The sequence below is a fragment of the Hydra vulgaris genome, chromosome 10, assembly GCF_038396675.1.
Source record: "Hydra vulgaris chromosome 10, alternate assembly HydraT2T_AEP".
Classification (NCBI taxonomy): domain Eukaryota; kingdom Metazoa; phylum Cnidaria; class Hydrozoa; order Anthoathecata; family Hydridae; genus Hydra; species Hydra vulgaris.
This window is the reverse complement of record NC_088929.1, coordinates 1,777,880-1,799,998: the sequence shown is the minus strand read 5'-3', so window position 1 is coordinate 1,799,998 and position 22,119 is coordinate 1,777,880. Positions and strand designations below refer to the sequence as shown.

At 25.6% G+C, this 22,119-nt stretch overlaps 1 protein-coding gene across 1 annotated transcript; it reads left to right on the top strand.

The window, feature by feature from the left end:
• The first annotated feature begins 247 nt into the window (after positions 1 to 247).
• Positions 248 to 21,768, top strand: LOC136086471 (uncharacterized). Its single transcript, XM_065808770.1, has 4 exons — positions 248 to 399; positions 465 to 535; positions 5,108 to 5,287; positions 21,488 to 21,768. Exons 1-4 carry the CDS (start codon positions 384 to 386, stop codon positions 21,638 to 21,640), a joined length of 420 nt encoding a protein of 139 aa, XP_065664842.1. The 5' UTR covers positions 248 to 383; the 3' UTR covers positions 21,641 to 21,768.
• Positions 21,769 to 22,119: the final 351 nt, after the last annotated feature.

Sequence of the window (22,119 nt, the reverse complement as noted above, 5' to 3'; positions counted from 1 at the left end):
AAAAAATTTCCAAAATATTTTTTAAATAATTCTTTATTATTTCATTTATAATTTGTTATTTTTAAACAACTAAGAAAAAAATATTGTATTGAGTAACTAATAAAATTAATAATATACTATTGTTACTTTTGGTTTAACATAAATTTATAATTTTCAACAAAAGTCAAGTTTTTAAAAAAATGCGCAAATAGTCAGAATTTAATATCAAAAATAAACAGAATCAAAAAATAAAAAGATCGAAACCAAAAACAAGGAAACTGACATGGGACTTTATTATAATTAAAAAACACACAAAAAGATTAACAACCGAAACGAAAGAAAACTGTTAAGATTCTGATAATAGATTATAAGTTTTAATATTTCAGTAATCGTTGATTAAAAATATGGCCGAACAAAGCAGTAAGTTTTTTTTATAAATTTTTATAAACAACTTATTATCGCAGCTAAATTTTACAATCATTTAGATCAACCTCCAAGCTACTATGAAGCTACACCTCCACCACCATATGAAGCAATTTATAACGAAGGAAATAATGTAAGCAATTAAAGAATATTTATAAAAACGTTTTCGTATGTATACAAATACTTTGATATTTTCTTTATATATATTTAATGTATATATGTATGTATGTATGTATGTATGTATGTATGTATGTATGTATGTATGTATGTATGTATGTATGTATGTATGTATGTATGTATGTATGTATGTATGTATGTATGTATGTATGTATGTATGTATGTATGTATGTATGTATGTATGTATGTATGTATGTATGTATGTATGTATGTATGTATGTATGTATGTATGTATGTATGTATGTATGTATGTATGTATGTATATATGTATGTATGTATGTCCGTATCTATGCATCTATGTACCTATGCATGTATAATGAGAGATTTGATCATATTAAATAAATTAATAAATTAGATGAATATATAATATATTGGATATTTGTTAATATTAAACTCATTTTTAAGTTTATTGTTTATTATTTTTAAAGGCATCCTTATTGTTAAACATGAATTTGAATTTTTTTTTTTAAAAGTAAAATTTAAGTAAGCAATTGTCAAATAAAAATTAAAAATGTCTTAAACAAGATTTATTAACTATACTTATAACAGGTATTATAAATATTATTCAAGACGTTAAAGCCTTAAATTTAAAATATATAAAATAGCTTACATATTTTATATATATAATTTTTTCAAACTAAGTTAGAAAGAGTTTGAACAAATTGGTTGTTAATCAATAGCTTTTTCTTTAAATTGATTAGTTTTTCAAAAAATGAAATTGTTTTCTATATCCTCATTAATTTTTACCGTGAATCCAATTTAATCAAAATATATTTTCTTAAACTGGTGCTAAAAAGTAATGGCAACAACAAAGTTTGACTTTAAACGTCGCGTTGTTTCATTTTTAAAGAATCAAGTAGCCGTCACATATATATTTTCTTGAAATGGAATATTTGCAAATAAGCAATTTTGTGGTTATATAGCCCATTTGTTATAATAATTGACTGAAAAAGTGGTAGAGTTAATAAGAAACTTTAGAACTTCTTTTGCATTTTAGGTAAAGCATGAGCTCTTGTGTTTGTCTTAGGTAGAGCATAGGCTTCGTATGGAGGATCTTAAGTAGAGCATAAGCCTCGTATGGAGGATCTTAGATAGAGCATAAGCAAAACCAAAACATGTAACCAGTTATCTTGTTAAATAGTTGGGTTGTTTCGTATAACTTTGTTATGAACCCTTTGATTGATCTTGCATTTGCAGTTTTTCTCTTTTTTTATTATTGTTTTGTACTTTACTCAACAACTTTCATATGGAGTGTATGCACATTTTATGTACAATTGCTAATACATTTATTGTATACACAATTTATGATACGACAATATATGACAAAACATTTGGCACACCTGTTGCATACACTATATATATAAAACATATAGCATACATTTTGAATACACAATATGTATACTGTTTATACAACATTTGTGTATAAAAGATCCTTCGTTGAACTAGATTTTGGAGGAAAAAGAAAAAGAAGCTTGGGATGCCTGAAATAGAATTATACATGAATTCTTAAGCAAAAAAAGAAATCAAAAAAACTAAATTCAGCTGGTATTATTGGCAAAATTTCAACAATTTAGATAAATTTAAAAATTTTTTTTCTACTTTAGGCTAAACTTTTTCTTATCCAAAGTTGTTAAACCGCCTGTAGATATAATAGAGAACGATTCCATCAGGATATTTTATCATACAGATAAATTTGCGGTTTGCTTCTGATCTTTGTGTAGAAATAATCTGGAATTTTCTTCAGCTTTTAAAAAATAAAAGCAGTGTTGTATAGTGGATTTATTTCAGATGTTTCAGATATGAAATACTTTAATGTTTCATATATGAAACTCCAAAATGTATATTTTTGTTAATGCCAAATGGAAATGCTTGACAAAAAATCTTAATGATTGTAGCCAGCAACAAAATACCCACAAAAGTTTGCACCACTACTCCAAATGTAAGAGTTAATAAAATGTTTTTGTTTTCATTATCTTTTACCAAACTTAAGTTAAAATGTTAAAGTTTATTTAAATGATCTTTTAAAATTCGAAAGTTATAACCATATAAAGTTTCCAACTTCCTCAAGAATGTTTATGTCAACCTCCTTAAAATTAGGAGATTGACATAAACATAAGCATATTTAGCTATGGAGTTTGCACAATACCTAAAAGAGTTATAGCTAAAACCGCAAAATTGCTGCATACTCCTTTGATATCATGAAGATCAAAATCCATAATGAAAAAATTACATAGGAGGACAAAATAATAACAAAAAGTATAATGAAAAAATTACATAGGAGGACAAAATAAAAACAAAAAGTTTATGAGTTATAAGAAAAAATTTTGAAAAAAGCTTTATTTAAAAAACTTTATTTAAATATCATATTAATTTTTTTAATCATGGAAACCTATGGTGCTCGCCAAAATAAAACTTTAAACTAGTCATTAAAGCTACATTCATTAAGACAACATTCGTTAAAACCACATTCATTAAACCTACAGCAAATCTTGAATTTTATTTTGTAACACATTATTTTTATGGAAAGTTTGTTTCCATAGAAAATTTTTTAATAATTTAAATAAAATGTTTATTTTATTTAAATTATTTTAAAGCTTGAGGGTCTATTTATCAAACTGTGTTTGTATGGGATATTGTCCGCAATAATATGTCCAGCTGCTTCACTAGCTATTTTAAAGTCACAAATGATATTCATAGTTATAAACTTAGGTCTGTATCTTATTGTAGTCGCTCTATGTCTTTAAAACAAACACATAATTATGGCATAAAGTCAATCAAGTATCCATCATTTCACTATTAGAACTCTCTTCCTGTTGAAACTGAAAAAATATTCTTCTATATGGCAAATAGAAATGTCTTCATATTCCATGCAAAAAAGTATATCCTCAATAAAAATAATCAATGAATTATCAGTTATGCAATCGCCCCCTAATTATTCTGTATTACTAAATTTTTAATAAAATAAATTTATTGCCCCTTAAAACCCATGAACAAAAATGTAAAATCCATTAAACAGAAATAAAAATATAAAACTCTAAAAATAAAACATAAAAAGTATATAAATGTTCATTAAGTTTTAACCAAATACCCTAATTTTCATCATCCTGAAAAGTTTAAATGGCTCTGAAGTTTGTGGTATTGCTATTAAAGCATGTAACATGTAATAAATAAAAATAAACAACAAACTATTTTCTGTGCAATTGCCCCCGCTTAATTCTCCATAACTTCTCTATAGCTTTTTTTTTTTTTAATTCGTTTCGTTTTACTTTAATGCGAATTCAATATTTCTATTTCCTTTCATAATACTATGCTTAGTAAACTCTAGTACATAACAAAACTCTCCCAGGACTTCTACTTCTTTAACTCTTCTTTCCCAATCGCTAAACTTCTGTCCATTTTCTTTTCTTCTTTTTACCTATATTTTTTTTTATTGATATTGTTATGATTTTTATATTTTTTATTTTGCGTTATTATAAATAATAATCACAAATGCTTTATTTTGAAATAAAAGTAGTAAAATATATATAGATTATACTGTTTTATATTACTGTATTTAATATTGTTATTACTATTATTATTATTTATTGTTATTAGTATTATTATTATGCTATAGTTTATAACATCATAGTTCTTTATACGTCATCAGTTTATAACTGTTTGTAAGAGTCCCGCACAATTGTATTTATATATACAGTTATTAATAAAGTGAAAATACGTTAATTTGATTTGATGGTATTGTGGAAGTCACGTTTTTTAGTGGTATTTGAATGTTCATAAAAGTTGCATTACCATTATTTATTTCCACTGCTTTATATATTATTAACTTTCAATAGTTCTTGATAATAAATTTATGTGGTCTTTGCAAAACCGTCATTTCTTTTTAAACAAACATGTATATATATATATATATATACATACATACATACATACATACATACATACATACATAAATATATATATATATATATATATATATATATATATATATATATATATATATATATATATATATATATATATATATATATATATATATGTATATATATATATATATATATATATATATATATGTATGTATGTATAAATTAGTAAAAACTAATTTATACATACATATAAATATACTTATCTAATGTCTCTATTTGTAGAATACACTAACATAATTTATATATTTATATATATATATATTTATATATATATATAATACATATATATATTTATATATATATAATTATATATATATTTATATATTTATATATATATATATAATACATATATATATATATATATACATATATATATATATATATATATATATATATATATATATATATATATATATATATATATATACATATATATATATATATATATATATATATATATATATATATATATATATATGTATTTATGTATGTATATATATACATATGTTATAGTATAGAATAATTTGAATTTAGTTGTAACTTTAATAAAAGTGTTTATTTTTGATAAGTAAACCTATTATTAAATGTATTATTTTTTGATTCAGCTAGTAGTAAACAATATCGAACCATCCAGAGCTCACCAAAATGCAAACTTTTTTGGCTCTCAAAGTGTACAACAATTGGAAGAAGTTCAGTACCCACCGGCATGTACATGTTTAGCATGGTCTTCTTTCTTTTTTGGATGTTTTCCTGTAGGTGCACTTGCTATATACTATTCTAACCAAGTAAGTCTGAATCCTATTTTTTTAAAAATTCTAAAATTTTACAATTAAATTATATATATATATATATATATATATATATATATATATATATATATATATATATATATATATATATATACATAGGTTATATATATATATATATATATATATATATATATATATATATATATATATATATATATATATATAATATATATATATATATATATATATATACATAGGTTATATATATATATATATATATATATATATATATATATATATATATATATATATATATATATATATATATATATATATATATATGATATATATATATATATATATATATATATATATATATATATATATATATATATATATATATATTTATATATAATCATGGGTTGTAACAAAATAAATTTACTTTGATACAATTCTTTGTAACCTTTTGCAGTAATTATACTTGTAACGAGTTATATTTTCATCGCAGTACTTTTGTTTTTACTTTCGTTACTTTTCAGACTTTTTTTACTTTGTAACGAGTTACTTTCAGTAAAAAAGAACAAAAATACTTAAACTTTATTGATTCAAATAAACTGTATAATATGCAGAATATTATGAAACCAAAACCAATACTACTTCACGTTATATTCCAGAAATGCATCGGAAAGCACTGTTTCATATTAAACACACAAGATACACAACTAAATACACAACGGAATAAACGAACAAGCAGCCAAGCCTGATTTGCTACAGATTCGTACAGCTGATTCAGTCTTTATTGCAAAGTATATTGCTTAAATAATCTGGATGCTGCTATAGATAGCAGCTTCAATAAGTATTTTTGAATATGTAGCTTCTAAAAAATTCTTGGTCGCACTATTCCAGAATAAAATAACCTACATATAATTTGGGAGCGTGTTGACGCTGATTATAATGAGGATAAGCATAGCGCTTGAATCCTTTTTTACTGAAGATTTAAATTTAAGCAAGCTTGATTGAATTCATTCAAAATTCATTTTGAATTAATTGTTTAAATGTAATAATTGTTTAAACTCATGTTCAAATTTTAAATTTTCGAATTTGGGAAATCAAATTTGAAGTGGTCAAAATTTGTCAAATTAAAATTTGAGTCAAATTCGAGCTTCAATTTCAAATTCAAGTTTTTTTAATTCAACTTTGGTCTTTTAAAACTTAGTCAAATTAATAATCAGTATTATTCGAAGAACTTTCAAAATTCAAAACTTTAGAGAAAATTTTTTTCTACTTTCATTCATAGCCGTGGCGTAGTGATTTTAATCCGTGGGTTATGAGGTCAAGTCCCGCTTGAGCACATAAGCGTTGTCCGTTAATTTGGAATTGGAAGCCAACTAATTAAATGCTAATCTCTATGTGTAGTTGCTCTGTGATAAGAGTACCAGATCTTCTGTGATGAGGCCATTAGGTCTTATAATTTTCTTAAAAAAAAAGTTGCATAGAAATATTTGAATCAAAAAAAGAAAAAAAAATTTTTTATTTTGTTTCAATTTGTAAGATTTTTAAATGTTTTAAATGCGTTGCATACAAATGGTTGATTTAAACCTAGAGTGATTGCGCCTGAGGACTAAAATCTAACTTGCTCTTTTTTTGCTCTTTTGCCAAAACAAACTTTGGCTGAACATTTCATGAAGACGATTTTTACACTTTAAACTTTGTCTTTTTGTACGTTATAACTGCACCTCCTGATGAGAATACTCGTTGAGAGTTCGCAGATGATGCCTGAAAAATAAATTGATTTTAATAAATGGTCAAAATTTATATCAACATTAAAAAAGGGCGCAGAAAATTTCGAATGGCCAAAGTTTAAATAGACAAAGTTAAATAGCTTTGCATTTCGAACTTTTGCATTTCACATTTTATAGTCCCCATTACAAATTATTTAAAAAAGGAAATCTAGTTTTTCTTTATCAGGAGAATAGGTTTTTTCTGAAACACTTAACAAAACAGAAAACTCTTAAGGATGCCTTCGCCATGAATAAAGCGCATCATCATTAGCTTGAGGAGAATCTTTCAAGTTGAAGTACTTTTTTTATTCTTAACTGCATGGAGCTAATGGTTGACTCGAACAGTGACTGAATGGGCATACTCAACTAAGAAGACATAAATTTATCTCTAAATAGACAAGATTAATTATTTAAAAATTTTTAAATTTTTCTTAAAGTTCAATTTTTCTCAATTACTTTTAGATCTAGCTAATCTTTGCTTCAATACTGTTGTCCTCCTCATCAACATTTTAAAGAACTCCTTGATTCAAGTCCTGGATTGGTCCAACTTTATTCTCCTTGATCATGATCTCAATCATTTCCTGTAAGTTTCACTTAATGTTGGGCAAGTGTGAGTCCTTTTTGAAATGATTGGAGAATTGCTCTATAACCATAAAACTTATTTTTGTTTCTGCAAAGTAGGAATCTCTTTTCCAACTTTGACTTTAGAGATTTGCAGAATATTGTCGTTTCTTCCCTATTCGATGAATTTTTTATATTAAGAACTCAGATTGTCCCTCAATGCTGAATAGTTGGGACACCAAGTGGTCATGCGATAGTAGGTTCTTTGTCAGAGGAAAAGAATAAAGAAATCTCTTCAATCTTGCCTAGCAGGTCAATAATGGCAACAATCTGAAAAAAGAAGCAAGATTAGTTTTTTTAATTATTTTTTAAGATTTGAATTATTAGGAATACAGATTTTTAATAATTTTAGTTTAAAAAAAATCAAATTTAATCAAAATTACCTGTACAAATTCTTCTGATGTATGTATACAATCTCTCAGCTTGGGATTAGCTTCCTTTCTGAAATCTTTATTGATTCTCTCAAGCACTGGCATCAACTTCAGAATAAATATTATCATCAACAAGTTGGAATTCCATAAGTTCTCAACAGGTCCAACAATCATGACAAATTCAACTGAAAGAGATATTGGTAAAATTTGATTGAAAACTGCTGTCAAACTTGGTTATAAAAAATGACTTCGGAGCAGCCAAATTTTTTTTGTTTAAATCAATGTTGTTTTTAAGTTTTACTATATATTCCAAATATTATATTAAAAACGTTTGAAAAATAAACAAATTACCATTTTCATTTGTTGAATCACACTTTATTTTGATCCTTTATTGGTCAATGATACTTTTGTGGGTTCTGGGTGGTAGTTAATTATATGCATCGACATGAGTTTAATTTGTGAGTTGTAGCATAATTGTTAGCATATTTGCTAGATGAGAGACCTGCAATCTTTTTTGTTGCTTTCTCAACGTGTTTAGCAATGTTTTGAGATGTATTTCTACCCTCTGCACTTCCACAATACATCATCAGCTTCTCCTGGGTCAAGACCTTTGAGATATTGTGAAGCTTTAGGCTAAGGTATAGATCAAATTTCCTAAAAAAGTAAACAATTTTTATTTAAATATAGTTTTGAAGAATAACAAATTTGTTTCTTTGATGTCGTTTTATCAATACTGTTATATTTCTAAGAGGCCATACAATGTTATTCCGTATGATGTTACTGCCTCCTTTGGAAAAATATTGAAAAAATCTCATTACTAATGTAATAATTAAGTTTTTTAAAAATGACTCATTTTGATGACCACGAATTAGTTGTGAAAGCCACTCCAAAACCATCGGTTTTTAGATTTGTGATAATCTTGTTGATTTCTGCCTTTTTGACCAATTGATAAAGAAGAGAAATCTCTGGCTAACTTCAGGTGGAGCTTTATATACAAGTATTTGACAAAGTTTTGAAATGCTACCTTATTTATATGGTTAAAAGCAAGATTACTGCATGCTAAATACTTTATCACAGCTGAATAAAATCTCAGCTGGAACGGTGACCTGACATTGTGTTTGACAATCCGCTCGAAGAATAGTGGTCTAGTTTTTAGAAATGAGGCCTCGTGAAATAACTTCTTTCCAGTTTGTCTTTTGTGTGGATAGACGGTATCTAACTAAAATGATACCAAATAATATCATATTTGTTAAAGTTTAAAATAGCAACAAAAAATCTTATTTTAGTAAGCCAAATTTTGTTAAAAAATGCTATTTCATTAAACAATTGAATTAATCTTACTCGATAAATCAACAACATCAATTTCAGAGTGCTCAAGTTGGCCTCTTCCCCACTTGGTTGTAAAGTTTATCTATTTTCTTAGTATCGTTCAGTCTATTTTTGAACTTTTGTCCTCCATGTTGAGATCTTGTATTTTTGAAAAATAAGTCCATAATTCTTGAGATTTTTAAACATGTTAACTTGTTATTAGTTTTTCTTTAAAATCAAACGCGTCTTTTCCAAACAAGACATATTGATTTAATTTGATTTTCAGGTTTTAATAGGTTTCTATAATGTAATGGTTGCTAAACAAACAGTTTCCTTAAGACAGCGATTTTGATTTAGACAAGAATTAGCGTTTCTCCTTAAGAAGTTTTGGACAAGTGTTAACAATTGCAACACTACAATTTCCTCGAACATTTTTCCTGGATACACTCTAAAACCGAATGGTTCTTTGAAGAACCTTATTGGGTTCATGACGTTGGTGCTGAGGGAGCACCTGCAGAGTTTCTTCAAAGAACCTTTTGCAAGAATTTCTCCGAAGAATCTTACGGTATAGTTCTTTAAAGAACTCTAAATGGTTTTTTAAAGAACCTGAGTGCTCTTGAGAGTTTTAATAAATTCGAATCACCCTAAAAAGAATCTTTTTTTAAAAAAAATTAATATTAAATTCTTTAATTGTTTTTATAGATTTCATTCCAGTTTTTTTTTTCAATACTCAAAAATTTTCAATATCCAAAATGTTTATAACTAATATAAAAATGATAAGGACTTGCGCAAAATGAAAAATAATACAACCAAACTAACAGTAAGCATATGTTATAAACGATACAAAATATTACAAAACTATTTGGTAAAACAGTTTACAAAATTAAAAAAATTGTTCATTTATTTTGAACGCTTTTGTTTAATAAAAAATAACGATTCATTGCATAAAAGCCATGAATACAGTACACTATGATGTTCTACATTTATTTTGCCGTCAAATAATATTAAAAAATTTTGATGTCAGTCTTTGAACTTTTGAAAAAAAAAAATTACATAGCAACGAAAATAACCATATAAGTCAATTAGATACAGTTTACACAAGTGATTGCTTCCTAGTAAACACACACACGTCTATTAAACGTTAAAACAACGTTTCGACAAAACTTTCAGATTTGATCGATTAGCCGTTTTGAATAAAATCCGGGTTAACGTTTAGAGCAAACGTCCATAAAACGTTTTTTAGACGTCCTTTATAAAAATATTAAACGTATATAAAGCGTTTAGAATTTGTGTATAAAGCGTTTAGATTTAGTCTAAGTAAACATATATTAAAATTTTAGATCTTGTCCAATAGTTTTTTTGATTTAGTTAACGTAATTTAATTTACTTAAATTTTAAAACTTATATAAATTAAAATTACCATATAACTTTTTAACTTTATATAAGAAATAAGAGCTATATAGGTCTTGAAATATATATATAAGATATAGTTATAAAAGTAATGAAATTTATAAATAAGATATATTTATAAAAGACCTGGTCTTATTTTTCATATCTTTTATAACTATTGTAATATGCTTATTAACTTTTATACTATACTACTAGTAAGCGACCGGGGCCAGGGCCGGGGCAATAGATCCTATAAAAATATTATCTTTAATTAAAATTTTTGATATGAATTTTATTTAAAAGCAATATTTTAATGGATTTATCAATTTTTATGCAGCCTTGGCCGGGTTTATGACCAGGGTTGCATTTATATTGATAGATCCTATAATAGTATTGGTTTTAGTTATAACTCATATCATAAATTTTAATTAAAAATAACGCTTTTATAGGATCATGAATATTAATGCAGCACTGATCATAAAGTCATCCCCGGTCGCGGCTATGCGTTTTCAAACCTGACCCCGGCCATAGCCCCGGTCGTTTACTATGTACTACTTATACTATACTTTTATATTATAAAACTATACATAAAGTTATAAACTTATATAAAAAGTTTTCATATAGTGGGGATTTAGAAATTTTATAGTAACTAATTCTATACAATATTTTTTAAATTTAATCTCAATAGTAAAAAATAGAAGTTTACATTAAGATTAAGTTAAAGATTACTAGTAAAATTAATAAACTTATAGACACATATTTTGGATCACTGTTATTTCTGGTTTTCCCATTATCAAAAATCTTCCAAGTATACCGTTTAATGCTTGTTTATGATGTACCTGTTCTTGTGCAACATCATCTTCAACATTCACTTCCTGATCGTCTGATTTTGTATTCTGATTTGTAACCGCAAAAAACTAGGGTAAAATAGTTAACATTTTAAATATACCTTCATAAATTAAAATTGAAATTACACAGAACAACTTTACATATAGACGATTTTCTGAATAGAAGTATTCCGAAACTTCTAGTACGAGCAATGTTTATTTTTGACATTAAAAAATTAGTAACGTCGCGACATAACATATGCAGTGGTTTTTACCAGGCCTGTTCTGCCAATATTTTTTATCAAACGTAACTAAATTAAGCTAAAATGCATCTAAAAAAAAAAAAAAAATACTAAGTTGTTAAACCACTTGATTATAGCAAAGATGAATACCTACTGTTACACAATCATGCTAGCGTTTTTAGAATGAATTTAAACTGTTTATAAAACTTAGGAAAAAAGTTCTTGCAGCAGGACTTTCATAAAAAGAGACCAGCAACTCATACTTTTTAAACGTGGCAATGTAGCCATCAATAGTTTCTAAAACATCGGAGTTTATTAATTTATTGGCATTTAGGAAGGTAGATTGTCGCAAAAAGTGCTTTTTAACTTCCATGAGTTAAAATAGCGCACCCGAAACTCGTTTGTTATTTATTTATCCGTCGTTTTGCTTTCAGTTGTTGTAAGGAAGTGAATCTTAAAAACGCATTTAGGTCTAATTTAATTATTTAGCCAATGAAAAATAATTTTTCAGCACTAAAAAGAAAATATTCTTTATTTAACCGAGTTAAGGGTGCGTCGTTTTAAAGTCCGCCATTTATTTTATATATTTAATCAAAATTACTTCAACTGATTGTGGGTAGTTACACTCTTGTCAGTTTTAAACTGTTTTTGATTGATATAACAACATTAGACTCTAAATTATTCTAAACAATCTAATCTTATCTTTCGTTTAGAGATAAGAAGCTATACAAACTGTTTGCTTATTATATTTGAATAAAGTAATAAATAATAATGTTCATGAGTATTCATGACTTTAATACAAATATTTACTTTATTTTTTTATTTTTTTTTAATAATTCACCTCCCCAAGGCTGTGAAGGCCACTACAGATAAGGAGGCTACTTGAGGTTATAACCCTGTCTCAACTCTATAACTCCGAAAAACGAACCTTTACGATCAAGGCCGCTGCGCGGAGAAACAATTTGATAATAGTTTAATAAAATATATTACATTAAACTGATATTACCTGTTATGTTGGTGCTAAGAAAACACAATTTGTTGAAACTATTTCAACATCTATATTTTCGTAATACTAAGCGTTTTTGAATCTCTACTTTTTAATACCTATATATATATATATATATATATATATATATATATATATATATATATATATATATATATATATATATATATATATATATATATATAGTAATATAGCCATTGGTCAGAAGACTTACATAACATCTTAAGTCACTCGGTTTAAATAAGCATAATTAAAACGAAATATTATATATATATATATATACATATTATTTCGTTTTCATTATGCCTATTTAAACCGCGCGACTTAAGCTGTTATGTAAGTCTTCTGACCAATGGCTATATTACTATATTATAATATAATATACATTTATTAAACGTCGTTTTTGTCCGTACGGATCGATGTCGGTCCGACATCGGCTAGCCCCCCAAACTATCGCGATGCATAGGCTGACCGATATTAAGCCGACGCGATACCGCTTATATCATCGGCTGACCGATCTCGCCCCGACGCGATTCAGTAAGGAAACGAAGGATGGCGGTCTAATGTCAGCAGCTGATCTAGGCCCGAGGATTAAAAAAAGCCACAAATGCTCAACCAGACGATGAACTATCGTAAACAAATCTTTACACAAAAACATAAATCGGAATAATATCAAAATCAGTTTAATGTAAGAGTTAATATATCATGTAAGATAACTACGGAAAAAAGGATAAACTAACTGAAGTATATTTAAAGCACAAATATAAAATAAAATTATATATTCTATTTAAATAAATAAATCTGGATCAGTTGAATCATCAAATAAATTTAATCGGGTGAACTTCCAACATTTTTTGTTTACTGACAATTCACAGTGTGCATCTAAAAAATTAAATTTTCACATATCAATAATATATGTAAATGTATTATTGATATGTGTTATAGTAAAATAATATAATTCACAAAGTAGATTTCAACTTAGAAACGAAGAAATCAACGTAGTTTCTACTTTCGATTTCAGAGAACAAAGCAATTATTTTATATTTCTAATATAAAAATTAATACATTTCTAATTAATTAAAAAGTTACTTGGAATTTTTGGATCAGGATGTGCACCGTTCAAAATATATCTTTGGCATTGTTTAATTTATTGCATTCAACAACCCCTATAACAATTAAATATATATCTATGTGTATATATATATATATATATATATATATATATATATATATATATATATATATATATATATATATATACATATATATATATTACAAACTATATATGCATTACCAATTTTATTACTTATGGAAAAAATACAAGCTTTTAAAGTGTATTATCACATTCAAAACACCTAAATAAGTTGACTTTAAGCTTTAATTGCTAAATGCACCCATCAAGAATTTATAGAAAACATTGGAAATATTATTACCAAGGATTCTTAAATACAAATACATAAATACATAGGGATATTGTTATATATAGCATTTTAAAGAATAATAATGATTTCAAATAAACAATTGAAACAACATTTCACAAAATAATTATAACTTTAGGATCTTTAGAAATTCGCCTTGCAACCCTGCCTCTTCTCTTTTATTCAAATCCCAAAGTTTTTTTACATCTAAATTAATAACTATTTATAAATAAAAAATTAGCATATAACCTATTATTATTAGCATATAACCTATTAAATTTAAAAACATTACTTTATTAACAAAAATTGTTTTACTTAGAAATATAATACTTACAATTGTTTTGAATTATCACGTTCAAAAGCACCTAAATAAATTGACCTAATGCATCCTTAATTGCTAAATGCACCCATCAAGAATTTACATAAAATATTGGAAATATTCATACCAAGGATTCCTACATAACTACATAGGGACATTGTTATATAAAGCATTTTAAAAAATAGTAATGACTTCGAATAACAATTAAAACAACATTTCACAAAAAACTTATACCTTTAGGATCTTTAGAATTTCGCCTTGCAGTCCTGTCTCTTCCCTTTTATATTTCAATTCCTAAACTTAGGTATTTTTATTAATAACTATTTATAAATAAAAAATTAACATATTACCTATTATAAAAAATAATTTAAAAATATTATTACTTTAGTAATATAAAATATTATTACTTAAGTATGAATTTTTCCATTGTTTTCTGTTATAAAAATCAATTTTAAAACTTATTACTTAAGTAATAACATTTTGAAATTGTTTTTTATAATAGGTAATGTTAATTTTTTATTTATAAATAGTGACATAAGTAAGCAACTGAAATCAGTTAGTCAAAAATTTGTTTGTAAGTTAAAAGTTAAACTTAAGTTAAATTTCGATGTATAAACGTTACCATGTAAGATACGAAAAAAGGATTAGGCAATTAAAATATACACATATAAATCAAAATTAAATATATTTTTAAAATAAATTAATTTGAATCTGTTGAATCATCAAATAAATTAGATTGGCTAAACATCCGATGTTTTCTGGGCATTGGTCTTCGTAATTCATGTACAGCATCTAAAAAATAGCATAAAATTAAATTTTGACATATGAATCATAGAGTAGTTAGGTTACTGATGAACAACTTTTATTAAAGGTGACATAGTTATTGATGGTGCAATTAATGAAGCGTATGCAACTCCAGCCGATATAGATTTCTAGCCGGAAGAGTATACCTTATTATATTTTTACTAATTAAATAAAAAGTTACTTTGGCATTTTGGATCAGGATGTGCACTGTCACAATCATTTGTATCCATAGCATTATTAAATTTCTTGTATTCAACACCCCCTATAAAAATTTATATATATATATATATATATATATATATATATATTATATATATAAATATATATATTATATATATATATATATATATATATATTATATATATAAATATATATATTATATATATATATATATATATATATATATATATATATATATATATAAATAGAGAGAGAGAGAGAGAGAGAGAGAGAGAGAGAGAGAGAGAGAGAGAGAGAGATGTATCACAAATTAATTATAAATATTAATTATAAATAGAGAGAGAGATGTATCACAAATTAAATAAAAAGTTACTTTGGCATTTTGGATCAGAATGTGCACTGTCATAAGCATTTGCATCCTTGGCATTGCTTAACACCTGTTAAATGCAATTACTATTTGCTCGTGCTTTTTTTGGACCAACTGAAGCTGATGCGGACACTTTGCCTTTCAAAGGTTTACAAAAATTTGAAATGTTAGGAGGTGAAATTTGTGATTGGTTTTTATTAACATGTTGTTTAGAAGAAACTGGGGTAGATATATGCATTGGAACTAATGGTGGAGAACAAATCGGCGATAGTGGCTCACTTTTTTAACATTCAGCGGTTAAAGAAACAGTGCTGTAAAAGCATTCCAAAGAGTCCAAGAGTCAGTTCCACTGGTTAGGTTTTCCAACGGCTGCAAAGGTGTGCGTTTATTAGGACGAACTCTAAATAAATTATTAACAGAATTTATTATTAAATTTTTTTAAAAATAAATTTAAAAAATCAGATTTTATAAATACCTGAACTTTATGTACTTCATTAACCACTGTGCACCAAACTTTTTAACTTTAACTACATGTCTGCATTATCAATATACTTAGATTTATTTTGACAACAATTCTTCATATTAATAGTATTATTAAAATCAAGATTATTATTAACACTCTTTAATTTTAATCATTAAAATTTAAGAGTGTTATAAATAATCTTGATTTGTATACCATCAAATTAATGGTATATAAACTTTGATTTAAACATCTGTTTATAAATAAAGAAAAAAAAAATTATTACTTATAAATACTAACTGATATTATCAAATAAAATTATTTTACAAAGTAAAAGTATCAACTTTTCTATGCATTAAAAAATTTCAGAATTTCACCATTCAGAACTTCGCCATTCATTGAGGTACTTTCACTCCATTTTCTTTTTCCTTATTTATATGATTTTTATCTTCTTCGTTGGGTTTATTCTCCTTCTCTTGATTATAATTATTATGGTGAGATTTGAGATAATAATGATTTTTCAAATTTTGCGCTTTGACATTGGGAAAGGATTGAAAACTAACAATTTTTTTATTAATGCTCATGTCTTTATAATCAAAGTCCAATTTACCTTGAGCATCTACTGGAATAAATACTCTTTGGATATTAATAATTAAATCATTTATAACAATAAAAACACAATAACTTGATATGAAAAATTACAGACAAATTTATCTATAAATAACATCTTAAGTTTGACTCCTGATCAGCAATGTCATTGCTTATAGTTAACGACATAAAAACTGCATTAACATCAGTTAAGTTCTTTTTAAAATATGTCACAACACAGCAGGTATCAGTAAAGGAATGTCAAGTAAAGCCTACCAATACCTTAAAAAAGAAATGCAAAAAAAATTACAATTTTTAATACAAAAGTATTATTTGCATTTTATTGTTAGTAGAATTAGGATAATATTACAGAAAATATAAATAATTAAAAAAATAGCTATAACAGCCTAGTTCTATCAACACAAAACACAGTAACAATAGCGCATAGCATAAGATATTTGTAAGCACACATTACTGTGTCTCCAGAATAATTAAAAAAGAAAATATTATGTAAAGGATAGACAATACAACGTAAAAATAACACCACAACTTAATAAGATATTTTATTAACTAAAATACTTGAACTAAAAGGATTTCACTTGCTACAATATTTGAACAATCAAGGGACAATTTTAGTTATTAATTTGTTATCAATTATATTAGAAAATAGCAACCAATTTGTAAGATATTTCTTATAAATGGTCATTATCAATTGTTATATTAAGAAATATGTAATAAGTTTTATTAATTCTCCCTCTAATCTAAGAGAAAGAGAGATAGAAAATGTTTTCGAAGCAGATTGTTAAAAAAAGTAAAAAAACACACAATAGATAATAGTAACTGGTTTATTATGTTACCAGAAAACAAAATTATTTTTACCTTGATTAAAAGATCCCAGCATTTGATTAAAACTTTCAGCATTTCTTAATTAAGTTCTGGCTTCTCTCTGACTGTTGACTAATGATTAATAGAGTAAACTTAACATCATATTAAATTTACAAAATTAAAACCATGTTTCAACAGTAAGCAAACTAATCAAGTAATGACAAAGATAACATCCAACTCTAATTAGTGGTTGCTTGCAGCCTTGTTGGAAGCGAAGATGTTTAAAAAAAAAACTATAAAAAAAAGAACAATTATGTTTGAAATTATAAAGAAAAATTAAAACCATTTATTTTATTAACTGTTTGTTTATAAATTGTTGTTATAAACTGTTATTTATATAAATATTATTATAACTATATTATAAATCACTCAATATATTACTATAAATATATAAATAATATTACTATAAATAGAAAAATTCATACATTGCATTGTTCTCAAATGTCTAAAGTAAAATGGAATTAACAGACATTAACATTGCTTGACACTGAATTCTCGCAAGTAAGTTATTTGCTTGCTGAGCAGCATTTCTTGCATTTCAACAACGATTAATTTTATCCTATCTAGATCTATCTCTTTTATTTGACAACAACTATTTTTATGTTGCCTATTACCATTTACACTAATAACATCGAGTCTAATATTATCCATTTCAATTTCACTACTATCATTAAACATATTTTTTTTTTTTTTTTTTGTTATTCACCTCCTCAAGGCCAATAAAGCCACTACAGATGAGGAGGCTACTTAATAGTGGTTATAACCCTCTCTCAACTCTATAACTCCGAAACACGAACCTTGACAAACAAGGCTGCTGCGCAGAGAAACAAGTTGAGCGCGGTACTACCAGGGACGTGGTGGGGATTGAACTCGGAACCTCTCGCTTATGAAGCATAACTTCCTAAAAATCTTGCAGAAATAGTGAAATGGAAGCAAAACTACCCTTCTATTATGACAACATAAAAAATGTGTTTCATCAAGAAAATTTTAAGCACAGCAATGCTGGCAGATCTTGCTATACAATATATTCTGATTGTCTAGGAGCATTTCGTACATTTTGAGAATGATTAATCTCGCCTAGGCTATCTCTTTCATTTATGTGATAATTACTTTCAACTCATCTAACCATGTTCTAATTTAGGTTTAAATTAATTTCTTCTTACCAAGCAGCATTTCTTATATTTTGACAACAATTAATATCAGCTTGCCTAGTTCTAATCATTTCACTAAATTATCAATTATTTTTAAGTTGATAGTATTTCTTCTAACAACTTATTTAAGCCTAATATCAACCATCCAAAAAAAAAGAGAAAAGAAATTAAATAAAAATATCAAAATATTAATAGTCTAAAGTTAAACATATCTACAAAAAGATAAATAATATAAAAAAGATAGATAATATCTACAAAAAGATATTATTTGGTAACAAAAACAAATACACAATGTTGAACCTTACTTGGTTTCTCATCTATAAAACAATTTTATTTAACTATTTAAAAGAAAAAAATTGAAGTGCCTAATGTTAAGCAATGTATTTAAAAAGAATCAAATGCAATTACTTCAGAATATATATGATATATAAACCTCTACAATTTAACTCATTAGCTTAACCATTGGATCAAAAATTATTAAACAAAAATTAAAACAAATTATTACAATTATTATTCAAAATAAAAACCTCTAACAATTTAATTTAGGATTTATTAATATCCATATTTTTTTTGGCAATTTCAGTTAGTATATTTTTATCTAAAGTAAAAAAAAAGATAACACCATTTAAGAACAAATTTAAAAATCTAAATATATATTCAGATACCTTAAAAAGAAGGATAACAAAACATTCTTTTAATAATTTCCAATATAATTTTTTTAATTTTCTACTGCTTTTCTCTATTTTCTATTTTATCATTTTCTATACCTTATTTTTTAATCTAAAAGAAAATATACATATAGATACAGAGAAATATACTGAAATATATGCATTATAAATTTATGTAAATACGCTTACATGTCCACAAATAACAGTCTTATTTTATTTAAAGAAAAGGAACAGGCTATAGAAATTAGAAAAATACAAACAACCAACAACAAACAAACATTTATTTTTAATTTTATAGTAAAATTAAACAATGAACAACATCAATTCCTGTTGAAACTAAAAATTTATCAGCTCTAATTCACTTGCAGACCTTGCTTGAAAGACCGCGTGGAGTACTGATCTGCGTGTAGAAAAGCAGTGGAAAACTACTACTATTAAATTAGCGTATTAGTATTTAGATGCTGCCATTTTTAAAATTTAAAAGAAACATTTTCGGTTTTTTATTTGTATTTTTTTGCATTATTGAAATAAAAAACAGAACCAAATCGGCTGAACGTCGGCTGAACTTCGGATGAAAGTCTGTTAGGCTATTCGTCGGCGAACAGACATATAACCGACGTTCAGCCGATATTGTTTTGTTAAAAACAGTGTAGCCGATGTTGAACCGATGTTACTAGCTCGGCCCGAGCTAGGCCCGACGTCGGCCTTAACACAGATATCTGTGTTTACTGGGTTTTAAATGAGTAGTTCTCAAATAATTTCTTTTAATTGAGTTGACCTTTTCAAGGTCTATAATGGAGACATATATATATGATAGATGATACTTTTTTTAAAAAATTATCAGCTGTAAATAACATTTAAATAAATCTTATACAGAAACACAAGAAAACCAAATACAACTCCTAATCGTCTTGATAAAAATAACAGTAACACAAATACACACACAAAAATAAATAAGTGTAGTTAGTTAACTCTACAAATAGAGTGCTCAATGATCTTAAAGAACAGAGCAATTATAAATTAGTACATTTTCACAAGAATTAAATATAAAACAAATCCAATATATATATATATATATATATATATATATATATATATATATATATATATATATATATATATATATATATTTATATATATATATTCTATCGAAATATATAAACTATATAAAAACTCACGTTAAATCTACTTCTTGTAGTGAAGGAAGTGCTTTAAGTTTATTTATAATTTCATAATAATAACATAACTTAATTTCGCATTTTTCAACATAAATTAGGAATCATTGTCTCGGTTAAACACAAGAAAGTTTTTGCCGATTTCTTCTTTTACATTAAAAGTAAATTGTTACTAACATAAGTGATTAAAGCTTTATAAAGATCTGACTATAATTTATTTATTTGCACGAGATCATTATTGACAAAAACATCAAAATAGATGAGGCTCAACATTTTTAAGTATGTATCTTGTATAAATCAGTTAGAATTACGGTGATAACTTGTCAAAAATTAAACAGAATAATGTATTAAAGGTGCATTTAATGAATAATTAAGATGACATTATTCCTATTGTACTTTGATAAAAGGAAGCAAGTAAATATGCAAATTTAAAATACAAAGGCACTCTAAACATTTATAGACGCAATATTTTTTAACTTTAACTGAATGTTTTTGCTTTTGCATAATTTCATCCTTAATCTTTTACATTACTTGAAAACAATTAAATTGTTACATAAACTTTTTATTTACAAAGTTAACCCATAGTCAGTTTCCCATTTTATTACCCATAATCCGTTTCCCGTTTGCAGTAAAAGTGTTCAAGAACATATGGTATTTATAACATTTATTTTTTTAGGTGAAATCTGCTACCAAACAAAAAGATCATCCTAAAGCAGTTGAAGCTTACATACTCACAAAAAGACTTTCATACTGGTCATTTTCAGCTTTGTCAATGTTTTTAATAATTTGTATTGGAGTTTGGCGTGTTATTTTTAGTTCATACTATTAAATCAACAACAGTTTGTACCTTATATTGTATTTTATCCTACTTTTTATGCTGACACCATAAGCATTTTTCCGTAGTAAAATATTATTTGCAGCTTTTTCTGAAACTCGGACATAAAAATTATTATTTTGTTGTTTGATAAAAAATCTTTTTGCTTGAAAAAAAAAAAAAAAAACCTTTTGAATACTAAAAATGTTTGAACAATATTTCAACGAAAATGTTGCGTTTTTATTTTATGTTTGTATATATATATATTTGTACATTATGTTTCTATGTATATTTTTATGCATTTTTCAATAATATTGAAGATTTTGTTTAGTTAAACTTTTAATAAACCAAGAAAAAAAATTTATCGTCTTTTAGCGGAATAGATGATTTTACCCTGGGTAAAAACAGGTAAATTCTTTTCCGTTTTTTGATACAATATCATTATTTTAACGTGGTATCTTAAGACACCACGTCACGATATTTTAAATTTACAA

Coding starts and splice junctions, on each gene's coding strand:
- LOC136086471 (XM_065808770.1), top strand. Junction 536..5,107: donor TTTATAACGAAGGAAATAAT/GTAAGCAATTAA, acceptor TTTTTGATTCAG/CTAGTAGTAAACAATATCGA. Junction 5,288..21,487: donor CTATATACTATTCTAACCAA/GTAAGTCTGAAT, acceptor TTATTTTTTTAG/GTGAAATCTGCTACCAAACA.